This window comes from Erigeron canadensis, chromosome 9, assembly GCF_010389155.1.
Source record: "Erigeron canadensis isolate Cc75 chromosome 9, C_canadensis_v1, whole genome shotgun sequence".
Classification (NCBI taxonomy): domain Eukaryota; kingdom Viridiplantae; phylum Streptophyta; class Magnoliopsida; order Asterales; family Asteraceae; genus Erigeron; species Erigeron canadensis.
This window is the reverse complement of record NC_057769.1, coordinates 5,221,226-5,233,970: the sequence shown is the minus strand read 5'-3', so window position 1 is coordinate 5,233,970 and position 12,745 is coordinate 5,221,226. Positions and strand designations below refer to the sequence as shown.

The 12,745-nt window shown below is 33.4% G+C and overlaps 2 protein-coding genes across 2 annotated transcripts; one reads left to right on the top strand and one right to left on the bottom strand.

Moving 5' to 3' along the window:
- Positions 1 to 8,997, top strand: LOC122582691 (AUGMIN subunit 3). Its single transcript, XM_043755117.1, has 18 exons — positions 1 to 450; positions 1,152 to 1,188; positions 1,725 to 1,828; positions 2,688 to 2,883; positions 2,997 to 3,063; positions 3,192 to 3,295; positions 3,933 to 4,017; positions 4,305 to 4,362; positions 4,471 to 4,602; positions 5,112 to 5,181; positions 5,347 to 5,404; positions 5,517 to 5,572; positions 5,768 to 5,920; positions 6,453 to 6,564; positions 6,658 to 6,799; positions 7,452 to 7,527; positions 8,140 to 8,235; positions 8,605 to 8,997. The coding sequence occupies exons 1-18, from the start codon at positions 281 to 283 to the stop codon at positions 8,734 to 8,736; spliced, it is 1,848 nt and encodes a 615-aa protein (XP_043611052.1). The 5' UTR covers positions 1 to 280; the 3' UTR covers positions 8,737 to 8,997.
- Positions 8,998 to 10,250: 1,253 nt separating this feature from the next.
- On the bottom strand, positions 10,251 to 12,286 carry LOC122583997. Its single transcript, XM_043756367.1, has 4 exons — positions 12,219 to 12,286; positions 11,910 to 12,125; positions 11,142 to 11,327; positions 10,251 to 10,464 (listed from the first exon to the last, which is right to left on the bottom strand). Exons 1-4 carry the CDS (start codon positions 12,222 to 12,224, stop codon positions 10,408 to 10,410), a joined length of 465 nt encoding a protein of 154 aa, XP_043612302.1. The 5' UTR covers positions 12,225 to 12,286; the 3' UTR covers positions 10,251 to 10,407.
- Between the last annotated feature and the right edge of the window lie 459 nt (positions 12,287 to 12,745).

The window sequence follows — 12,745 nt, the reverse complement described above, 5'->3', positions numbered from 1 at the left end:
GAGGCTCGAGTTTGAAAATAAAGTCTTGGTCTCGGGCTTGAAAAACGATTAGTCGATCATCAAACCAGACTCGAAAAGACTCCTCAATGATCATGAGGTCGCCGTCTATCTCTCTCCGTCCGTCCATCAATTAAAATTAAAACCCCCCAAAATTCAACACCAACAAACAAACAAACAAACACTACTTTGTAATCCATCCACATTCCAAAATTACATCATTGCATTTCATAATTCATACATTAATCAAACAGGGAGGCGGCCAATAGATTTATTAGTATAGATGAGTGGAGGGCGAGTGTGTAGAAAGCTAGTGGAATTAGGGTATGACGGAGCAGTAGATCCAGACAGTTTCGAATGGCCTTTTCAGTACGACGACGCCCGTCCTATTCTCGATTGGATCTGCTCTTCCCTCCGTCCTTCCAACGTCCTTTCTCCCTCCGAACTTTCTCTGTCCGTTCTTACCTCCTCTCTCCCTCTGGCAATTACATTTTTCCATACATACACATATATGTATCTGTATATCTAGGTTTTGTTAGCTTATTAGTTACGATAATCATAGGCTTTGTTAGCTTATTATATGTTATGAGATTGCTTGCTTCATATAATCTGTTATGAATTTTGAAATTGTGTGTGGTATATTACATGTGATTAAGTCCGTTTACATAACGCGTGAAATTGTGATTTTCAACCGATACGAAACAAAAATTTGAAAATCAAAAAGCTCACCACACACACACACACACAAACTTTTGATTTATTTAGGTTTAGTTAGCATATTACTGTGTATTTGTTGAAGGATTGATTTTTAAAATGAAGATAGATAAAGTTCATATGCAATTATACCCCTTATTTTACCCTAATTAATACCTTTCACTTAAGAAACCAAGTAGTTGCGTGTGGTTACCTAGTTGTAGCACTTGATGGTTTTAGGATGGTAGTTTTTTACAATATACTTTGACATAATATATTCTTCTGTGTTGCGAAATGTTGGCTAATTTAAGTATTTTTTAAAAAAGTTTCAGAGAATATGTTTATATTTTATGTTTTTGGTAATGATAAAAGGAAAGAAGATACATAATTTAAAGCTTTTCTGGAAGAAGTGTAAATAAGATGTACATATGCTGACAGATATGTTTGTATTGTTATTCCAGGTATGAGCAATTTATACAAGAGGGGAAGCTTTTGGAGGTAACCGGATTTTTGTGTGTGTGTGTGTGTGATTGGAGCTGATACTGTTTAATGTTTATTACCAGTCTGGAACTAGATATGGTTAAAAGTGACACTTGTTGGGTCCTAAATAGCAAGGCTAATGCCTAATATGTATAATCAGGAGTGTCGTTAAAACGATTACTATCTACAACTACAAGATAACTAATTATTACGTTTCGATATTATGAAGTACCCCGCTTTGATGTAGACCTTATACGTTAATCTGCATTTCTACTCTGGTATAATGTTAGCAAACTACATAAATGGGTAATATAACTGTGGTATAGCCATTATTGAAACACATATGACTATGCATTTGAAAACTTGGATAAAGGCATATGAGTTTGTGAAACTATGTAGCTAGTTTCTGTTTGTGATTCACATTTACCATCAACCATTGTCTAAAGTGACGTTTTTGCTCAATTGTAGTTGGTGGTTCATATATTTTCTATATAATGAAGAAGGAACCACTTTATTCTTGATTTTAATTCTTTTTCTGTCGAATATTTCTACAGGGAGAAGATTTGGATTTTGCTTATGAAAGCATTTCCGCCTTTTCAACAAGGAGAGACAATCAGGAGGCAGTTTTTGGAGCTGAAGAAGGACTAAAAGACATTAGGTGATGTTTCTTGCATTGTCTTTCAGGCTAGAATATCACGGATCGGAATTTCTTCCATATGCAACTACTTTTTTTTGGTTATTACCAGAACACTCCAAGTTTGTTTACAGAACACTTTTTATGGTTTACATAAGTATGATTATGTATTCCTTTTCAAACTTCCCCCTTTCTAAATTGTCTTCAAAGTACTTTCTTGCTCAACAAATTCATGTTTACAAAGAACAACACCTATACATGATACGTTCTCTATCTAAGCCTCGACATAGCCATTATGTTAGTACTGCAATACATCTTGTAATAACTAATAAGCGTGAAAAGTATTTGGAACCAGAACTAGTGCTGTCACTTCTGAAGCTAACTTAAGGGGTGGATGCGAGGCATATATGTAAGAACTTGAGCAAGTCTAAAGATGTAGAAGACTACGTTTTCAATTGTCTTTTTACATTTGTTTAGTATTTGGCAATGACTATGAAAGATAATTTTTTAATAAGAACAAGTCCTTGAATTTAAATTGTTAACAAAAAATGGGTTATTGATAAAGTAGCTCAGCCTGTATAAATATTTGAAGTAGAAGTCCATCCCTCCAGTTAACATTAGTTTCAGACTATTTACATATGCAACCTGATCTATTTTCAGAATCGCTACAACATCACCACTTGTATACAACCTGCTTAGTATCTCCTATGTATAGAACATGCTCAGATATTTCTGAAAAGAATGATAATGCATAGAGTGTGTTCAGACTTGACTTTTAGTCTTTTCTTTGATAAACAATGATCTGGCTTTTAGATGTATAGGTTTTTTTTTTCTTTTGTCAAACACGTTTTGACAATAAAATAAATTTATTTTGACCTCAAAGGGATGCTACTTTAGCCTATAAGGCAGAAGCCTTGGAGCTGCAGCGACAACTTGGGCATCTACAGTCTCAATATGACATGCTTAGTACGCAGGCTTCGGCTTTGATTCAAGGAAAAAGAGCAAGAGTTGCATCTACATCTACTGTCAATGGACAACTGACTACCGTAGATGATAGTCTGTCAGCAAGAAACTTAGAGGTACTGTACTTGAGTAGTAATGTCTTCTATAGATGTATCTTAATATATTTTTGAATAGATATGATGATATACTTCGTACTTAAGTTCTAAAACTTGTTTTATTGTAACTTAAGATGAATGCAGTTCTTGGACGGATTGCTTCTACAGCACAAGAGTTGGCCCACTTCCATTCAGGAGATGGTAAAAAAAAAATTCTTTTATACTTATTGAAATTTGTTAAGTTACTTCAATCTATTTGGCATGTTTAGTTCAGTGATCTGGATATACAAGATATCTCAATATTTGGGTTATGGTTCTTTGCTATGCAGAAGATGGCATCTATTTGGCATACTCCGACTTCCATCCTTACTTGCTTGTTGATTCATTGTGTATGAAAGAGTTAAACCAATGGTTTGTTAAGCAACTAGACACGGTACACTCTTTACTATTATTGTATATTTTTTCCTATTTTTGACACGTGGGAGAACAATGGTATTGCTTTGAGGCAGCGGGATGAGCAAGTGGGTAAATGGTCTATACAGATTTGGTTTGAACAAGTCATGCTTTAGTACCAGCCGGGTCTGTTTGGGCTGACTTGCAAATACTTACTTTTCTGTCTTTTGATTTTTCTGCAAGTAGTTAATGTGTTAGTTATATATATAGGGTAGGGATCCTAGAAGAAGATTGCTTAATGAAAGAAGGTTTTTAAGCCAACCAGAAGTTGACATATGGCATCTTAAAAATTTAAAATAAATGTGGTGTCATAATTGTTAATATTGACTCCTTTTATTTACTTATATTATGGGAAAACCTATTTACTATAGTAATCTAAATATTAGAACAAAGCGATTTAGGAATTATGCGTTAAAATTAGACTTGGGTTGACTTTCAAGTTTCAACCCGTTTGTTGTTCCCATAAACAACACTGGGAAAGTGGGAAATCTACATTGTCTCTCACTATTTTGTGGTGGATGCTCTGTTTATTCCCCCTGGTACTCTTTTCATGCAAGCGTTACCTGAAATCCATCTTATGATATTGGAACCTTGCTGTCTTTTATATATCGAATCAGGGTCCTTATCGCTTGGTGGCAGAGGAGGGAAAATCCAAGTGTTCATGGGTCAATCTTGATGATATCTCCAATAACTTGGTGCGAGGTGATTGTCAATTGCCTTGTTGATATTTATTATTTTTCAAGTTTGTTTCTACTGCTATTTGTCGTAATGGTGATTTGCACTACCTTATGATTTTTTTTTTCCACTTCTGCTAGTCATAGTTTAATTTGCTCTGGTTCATTATGAATGCAATTGCGCTCAGATGGTTTCCAATCTCTTAGTTTAGAGGGGATTGGTTCATTTGTGCATGGACCTGCCAACCTGGATCTTTTAATTGTGACATAACTCTTCCGTGTTACTTCACTTTCGTGGCCTTTCTTATGACGCAGCGGATACCCAAAAAACACAACATCAACGCGTTTCAGAATTGCAAAGGCTTCGGTCCATGTAAGTGTGTGTGTGTATCTGTAACCTTTGGATATTTGTATGGAATTATTGATTCTAGTCTGCGTTTGTCATCTTGTATGTTATAGAATGTAAATCTTAAATATGCAGATTTGGAACCAGTGAGAGGCAGTGGGTTGAAGCTCAAGTTGAGAATGCAAAACAGCAAGCTATTCTGCAGACACTTAAAGGTCAAGTAGCTTCAGATGAAGCTCATATTCACCTTGATCTTCATTCACTTAGGTATTAGATTGCTGTTACTCTATATCCTGAGAGGTATGCATGCATAATAAGATGGATATTTCAAAAGCACTTTGTGATAATATATAGGTGGCAAGATCAGCGGCTTGGGTGACAAGTTAAATTGTGTTCAGGTTGAGGATGTCTGTTGAGCTTACCCAAAAAGACTTTTTGTCATTTTATATTTGAAAATTTAAATTATTGAATATGATTACGAAATGACAATGTGTTACATTAATAAACCAGATCTTTGAATAAAGTGATTTAGGAGTTTGTCTGCATCGATAATGCACTCAAGGGATTTTCAACTTGTTTTCCCCGCATGGCTAAAGTGTTGCAGTGTAAATTGACATAAGCCATTGAATTTACTACTCAATGTAATGACACACATTTTGGGAATTGAACTCTGTTTATGTATCAAGGAAGTATTATACAACACATGATTGCCGTTCTCACAGTTTACATGCTATGATTCTGCATTGTTTAATTCTACTTTTTTCAATTTTCATTAGGAGAAAGCATGTTGAGTTGTCTGGAGAGCTTTCAAATCTGCATAACAAGGAGGAGAAATTGCTGTCTGAGGTTTGCACTTGCTTTTATAGTTTTAAAATTGCAACTGTTTCCTCTTTGCTACCGTGTTGTTCATTTTTCTACATGTTCAGTGTTCTTCATGATATTTATTGGCATGAACTATGTTGCTTACTTGCTTTGCTAGAGTAACGAGATCACTTTTTTTTTTTTTTGTAGACTATACCTGATCTATGTTGGGAGTTGGCTCAGCTTCAAGATACATACATTCTGCAAGGTGGTTATTTAAATAAAGCTTTAAAACTTCATATAAAGATTCATTTATATTTTTGATTTTTGGCATCTTTACCTATCTTTTTTAATGGGAATGTGTATTGATCTTATTGCAGGTGATTATGATCTAAAGGTTATGCGGCAAGAGTATTATATTCAACGCCAGAAAGCGGTATACTTTTTAAGCTTATGCTGTCAGATTTAATCGCCTGTTTCACAAATCAAATACAAAATAATATGCACATACAAACAAATAATGCTTAAACTAAATTTGATTGATCTTTTCTGAAGATATGTGAAAAGGAATAATATTGACAACTGAAAAAATAAACTTATTGATGATTTTGTTTCTTTCTTTATTTGACAGTTCATAAGTCATCTGATTAACCAACTTGCAAGACATCAGTTTTTAAAGTTAGCATGCCAATTTGAAAAGAAGACAATGCTTGGAGCCTTTTCGTTACTCAAAGTAATCGAGTCGGAGCTCCAAGGTTACCTATCAGCAACCAAAGGACGAGTGGTATGCACATCACCATATCATCCTAGCCTTTGTGCTAGACCTAGTGGGCACGGTACCAGACTACTGGCTTAACAGTACGGGTTGGGAAATAGGTCAAAAATAGGTGATTTTATGTGCGAGTCAAAACTCCAAACATGTCAGATTGAGTTCTTGCCAACACCTGCTTGTGCATATTTTGATTTAATTTTAACTAATTAATTTACTAAATATGATTAATAAACTAGGTTAATTAAAATAAGAATATAACTTAAAGAAAAACAATTCAGGACATTGTAAACATTTGAGTGCATGTTAGCTGACTTTCATCACTATATTTCTTTCTGTATATTTCATTTTTAGGTATCGTTTTACTATTCGAACCATTATAAATGAAAAAACGCAAACCAAATTGCCAGTCGCCTCAGTTTCGTATAATTGGATTGAAATCGCCACCTATACTAAGCCTCATCATAGGGTTACACATTCAGCTATTGGCTCTGATGTGATAGATGAACTGGAAGTTTGTTTTTAATATGTATTTTTGATCTTGTAGGGCCGTTGCTTGGCTTTAATTCAAGCAGCATCAGATGTTCAAGAACAAGGAGCTGTTGATGACCGAGATACGTTTTTGCATGGTGTTAGAGATCTTTTGAGCATTCATTCAAGTAACTTACTCTCTTTTTGATAACTAGATCACCTTTTTAAACACCAAGTTTTAACATCTTTATTACACGCTTGCATTTTTACTGTTGTCATAGATGCTCAAGGTGGTTTGTCAACGTATGTATCGGCACCAGGACTGGTACAGCAGATATCTAGCCTACAATCGGACCTCAATGCCCTCCAATCTGACTTAGACAATGCCCTTCCAGAAGATAGAAGTAGATGCATCAATGAGTTGTAAGTTATCAATTTAGGTTGAAACAGTTAACAGCCAATTTTTGATTAGGTTTGAAAGTTGAAAACGTCTGGGATGAGTTAATCATTAACTTTCTGATAAAGTTTTAACATAAAAGTATGTTTGCATAACTATATCAATACAATGTTCATCTAATATATCAACCTATGTTGTCAATAACGGTGCTATAGCGGTTATTAGGGTTCAGGCAAAATAGCCGTCAAAAAGCGGTCTCGTATTGGTCCAAATAACAGTAGTATAGCGGGGTTTTTTTTTGCCCAAACATAAACACAACATAATAAACATTAACTTTTGCAAGTATTGACCCTAATGTCTCAAATATGGACACTTTTAAGCTTGACGTATGATATATTTATAATCTATTAAGTATTAATTTATATATATATATATGTATGTATATAAGCATTTTAACTTGTTCAACTTGATTGTTATGTTGTTTCCCGTTCTATATGAGATTCTTGATGTTTAAAAATACAGAACACAAACCAAATCAATCCATTCATAAGTAACCTGGTCCAACTTTTTTTCATTCACTGTCTATTATTAACGTCTTGTTCCACATAGGTAAATTCAGATCCTTAAAAGTCAGGCACAGATTGGATCTCATGTTTAACTTTTGATATATAATTACAGGTGCACTCTTATCCAAAATTTGCAACAGTTACTATTTGCATCTTCCACCACCGCACAGCCGATTTTGACACCCCGGGTACTCATTCTATCAAATTTTACATTCTTGCTGTACTTGCAACCTATGACACTTTTCTCTTTAATGAGAGATATATATAAGTCACACTTTTAGAAAGAAAAGGTGTTATACATTATACTTTAAATTTCTTGCGATGTTTGGCAGGTTTGCTCAAAATAATTTGAAAACTAAAATGCCTTTTCAACTGTTGAATCTGTGATTGTGTGTGATTGACAGATCTTTAATTTCACCCGATTTACATAAAAAGAAAAAGTAGTGGAAATTGGCATAATATTCGGTTGGAGGAAATTCAACATTGTAGCCTATATGGCTGAATTGGGACCTGATTTTTTGGCCGTACATGCCAATTCTTGTTTCTTCAAAATCTTCCTCGACAAGCCTTGTAAACCCACTCAGTAACATCAAAACTTATGACCTTTTGAAGTTGTGTGTTTCTTATCTATTTTAGAGCACCCACTGTTTCATGTATGAGTTGATCAATCCAGCTCTCTGCTCCTTGGCAGGGACTTTTTTTTCACCTTATCTTTTTGCTCTTTGAGATCTGGTATTGCGCTACAGTTCCCTTATTACGATGTTTGAACTTAAAACATTGACCTCTTCATGTGATTGCAGACTCTAATGAAAGAGATAGACGAGATGGAGAAGGTGAATGCCAAGCTATCTGCTGCTGTTGAAGAAGTAACACAAGAGCACTGCAAGAAGAACGAGGTAACTTTTATATTAAGTATTAACTAATTGTAGCTCACTATCAGTTCTTGGAAAGGCACCGGATACCAGATGCATTTTGTAACAAAATCTTTATTTATATGGTCATCGTGACTAAATATGAGAAGGGTGAGTCTTTCAGGTTGGTAACTGATTATAATGGCCAGGTCATGTTGGCCCAAAATGCTTTTCATCCAAATTATTTCTGTGGGTTTATGCATTCAAATTATACTTTCTTGAAGACTTTTGACGGAACATAATGTAAATAGCCTCATTCATAGATATATGGATAGAATTGCCAACTCTAATATTTTAAAGTTACAATTCAATAATTCCATTTTCTAAATCTGATGCACTTTGTTGGTGGAACAGATTGTAAAGCATCACTCTCAAGAAATAGCACTTCAACGGCAGGTTTTTGTTGATTTCTTCTGCAATCCTGATCGTTTGAGAAATCAAGTGAGGGAATTAACAGCACGAGTCAGGGCTTTGCAAGCATCATAATTAACTGTTGTATGTATCGTCATCTTCTTCATTTCTTCTCCGCCCCTGTTTTCTGAGTGTTAGTTTCTTTAGTTATACCAACATGTTTGAAATCTCATTTACTCGATTTGTATTTTTGCCTTCTTGGCATTCCTAGTAACCCTTTTAGTTCTATGTATATAATGTAGCGTTTTCCTCTAACCAGGAAAAAAAAATGAGAAGGTTTTTGTATGATTTAACTTGCTACGTTGGTATATTATCATTTGTTTTTGTTCATTTTTATTTACCTTCCAAACAATTTAAAGTACTTTAATAGCATTGAGTTTTTATGCCCAAAAAAGTTAATAAAATTCTTATTATTTTTCATTTTATAAAGACAATAGTAAATAATTATAAATGTATAATCAAACGTATAATCAAACAAAGCTGTTGGATTGTTCATCGCCTATCTTTCAATACAAGCCACTTTCTTTCCTTTTGCACGTGTACCATGTTTAAACAAAAAGGAAACACCAAACAAAACATTATGATTTCTTTTTCCCTTTTTTTCACATAACCAGACATGCTTTACATAATATTTTACCTTAAATGATTTACCTACTGGACTTATCTGTTACCCAACGAGAGCTTTTGTATCTTGTAAGCTGAAAACTAGTCACGTTTTTGAACTCATGTGAAAAAAGCACAAACACATAAAAAGAAAGGCGGCCTCTAAAGTCTAAAGCATAAAACAAATTTTACTACTCTGAAACTTCTTCATAGTTGTTTTATTTGATGGACACTTTTATGTTCCCAATCCATTCTATTATAAACTGAGACTAGTGGTATTATCGGAGCATGTACAACGTGTCTTCCCTTTCATAAAAATGATAAATATGGCAAATTTGACAAGCTTACGCCTAAAAAATTGATTTTCATCAGGTGAAATATATATCAGCAACTGATTTAAACATGTATGTTAAATTATCAAATGATACATATATTAATTTTTCCTTCTTTTAGAGCATGAAAAAACTTTCATAATTGTAGCAACAAACCATGACCCTACTCAGGTCAACATCCAAAGATCTACCTTTCTTTAACCCTTTTCGCCATTATTTCATTATATATATTTTACGCCAATATCAAAAGCAAAAGATCTTTTATGTTATACTGAACCATTAAGTTTGTTGCTGAACAAATAAGTACTAGCTGTTTTGTTTTTAACTTTTTAAGTTGATACATACTACTCAAATGCCCTTTGTTGCAGGTCCACCAGTATATATACAAAAGAAGAAAATGACACTTCACATTTAATCTTGTATTCTTTCAAAGGAATAAATATTTAAAAACAAACACACAAAATACTCAATACCCACAACAATATTTTCATACTTGAAAGTTGAAATTTGAGCAACCAAAGGTTTTTCAACTTGATATAAAAAGAGTTGAGATTAATAATTAATGATGGCCCAAATCTTAATTTTTGAAACTACATCAACTGAAACACAAAAGTGGATTCCATACATTTAAAACAAAATCAAAAGAATGAATCCTTCTCATCTTCATTATCAAAATAGCTTCATCTTCATTCCCATGGGCCATTTCATCATAATCTCCTTTCATACATATTATATATTAATATTAATATATTATAACAACTCTAGTCAGGCTCTACTATTTATCTAAGCTTTTTTTTTTTCCTCAAACATTTCACATGACACAAGTTGGCAGCATGCACATTGAAAACAACCCCCACCTCTTGCTCTTCTGCATAACAAAACAAGAACCAAGTTAATATAAAATTATATAGAATCTATTCTTTAGCTAACTTGTTTAATCTTTTAACCCACCTCCCAAAACCCTATAATATAACATAAATAATCACAAATATTGGCTTAGAATGTAAAATAATTTATATTAAAGAAGTCAAGTATGTCTAAAATTTGACTTTTTTGTTCCTCTATCACTTGTTTAATCTTTGGCCCACATCCTAAAATCAAGTCATAAAGATGCCTATCAAGCATTACTACCTTTTTGTTTTCAAGTGAATTAATCACTTTTACTAAAAGAAAACCTTAAAAAAACATATCTTAAATCTCTTAACATTGGACCCACCAACCAAAATTCATTAAGATTCCATTAAAGAATCATTTCCTTATGGATCTGTATACTAAAATGTTTATATACTTCTCCTATCAACCATAGTTTAACTAGGCAACTAATAATTTATTTAATAAAACAATTGTTTTATCTTTATTTTTCTTACAAATAAAATATAAGTGTTGTAAAGAGTGTTGACTTTAAACAATATTTTGACTACAGGGTCCAAAAGTCAATATAATGTTGAAAACTTAATGGACAAAAACTGAAACAACGTCAATTGCGGGGATTCAAAGGAATAGATGTCAGAAAACATATGAAGACGAGTAAAATGACAACATTACCCTTCTCGGCGTTCCACGGAGGAGCTCCGGCGAAATCTTGTACAAGTCTTCATCAACAGCCTTTGGTTTTACTTTGAAGTCAAAGTCAAAGTCAGCACCTTTTCTTTGTTTCACCGGCGCCGGAGCTTGCTTCCCAGAGTATACAATATCATAATCATAATCACATACCCTCACCGGAGCTTTCCTCTGTTGACCCACAAAAAGTCAAACATTATAACACACTAGATAAAAAAAATAGAAAAAAAAAAAAGAAACACTTTTGTTCTTGGTTTTTTAAGATTTTTTTAAATATATATATAAATAAAAGTAAATGAATGAGGTTTTACTCTAAATCTTTTTTAACTCAGATATGCGGAATAACTGGGTTATAAATTATTTTCTTTTATTATATTATCTTTAGTTGCTATAAATTTTGGTTTATTTTGAGGCTATAAATTGTAGGAAAAAAAAAAGTTACTCGTATGAAAAGATTAGAACATAAAAATTAATTAAAACATTTGTTAACGAGCTTTTTACTTTAGCAAAAATACCCCAATGAACAAATATTAGTTCAAAAAAGTAAAAAAAAAATAAAAATAGTGTTACATTGTGATTGTTTCAACATTTCAATTTTTGGGTTACTTTTGTCACATTTTTCTATAATAAGATAACATCAAACTATCAAAGTTTTTACACATTTAATCAAACAAAAACATGTTATAGTGAAGTAAAACCAAAATGTAGCAAGTACATACATATATATACACAAATTAGTAAATTATAATGTACCCGGCGGCGGCGAGGAACAACGATCATGGCCGGAGTAACGACATTGTTCTCGTAAAGGTCACCGGCGACGTAAAGATCACGGTCTTGTGGGTAGCCTCCGTAGCCATAACCAATGAAACCAGCTTGCCTTGCTGATTCAAAACATTGAGTGAATGGAAGATGGTTGTTGTTACAATCCCAGCTGCCAAAAGCTGGAATATGATTCCCACTGAATTCCTGCAAGATTTAAAAAAGAAAAACATGGTTAGAAATAGTTGGAGGGTTGAATTTAAGAAAAAGGGAAATTTGAGGGGGTAAAGTGTCACTTACATCCATGGCTGTGCTTTGGTTTTTTGATTAGTTTTTGTGAATTTTGTGATAGTGAAATGAAGTGAAGTGAAAGAGTGTGGAATATGGAATGTGGGATGTGTTTCTATTTATATAGGCCAAGGACAATGGGTGGGAATGTGTGGCTATAGATATGAAAAAGTGTTTAAAAAGTCAATGAATTATATTGGTTGTACATGGTGTATTGAGAGATGTACATTTTGCTTCTTTAGAGTGTGTGTGGGTAGGGGGGGTGGGGTTAAGGGTAAAAATGTAAAAAGAAATTGAAAAGGACATAGAAAGGTATGGAGAGGAAGGGGAATAGAATAGAGATATGCAGGGAGTAGGGCATGGTGAAAGAATCCAAAGGTCAAACACACCCTAAAAAATACAGTAGTCTTCAAAAACTTGTCCCATGAAATCGACTAATTGTAATTAGAGTAATGAAAATAGATTTAAAATTCTTACATGTTTAATGTGTTAATTTAATTCATTCAATTATTGGTTAGGTATAAAATAGAGGTAATGAT

Excerpts from the sequence above, each read along its gene's own strand:
- LOC122583997 (XM_043756367.1), bottom strand. Across the intron at positions 11,328-11,909 it reads TTGTTCCTCGCCGCCGCCGG|AGGAAAGCTCCGGTGAGGGT; the intron begins GTACATTATAAT and ends GTGGGTCAACAG. Across the intron at positions 10,465-11,141 it reads TCCGTGGAACGCCGAGAAGG|AAGAGCAAGAGGTGGGGGTT; the intron begins GTAATGTTGTCA and ends TTTGTTATGCAG.
- LOC122582691 (XM_043755117.1), top strand. The coding sequence starts at position 281 with ATGAGTGGAGGGCGAGTGTGTAGAAAGCTAGTGGAATTAGGGTATGAC. Across the intron at positions 1,829-2,687 it reads GAAGGACTAAAAGACATTAG|GGATGCTACTTTAGCCTATA; the intron begins GTGATGTTTCTT and ends TTGACCTCAAAG. Across the intron at positions 4,018-4,304 it reads CTCCAATAACTTGGTGCGAG|CGGATACCCAAAAAACACAA; the intron begins GTGATTGTCAAT and ends CTTATGACGCAG.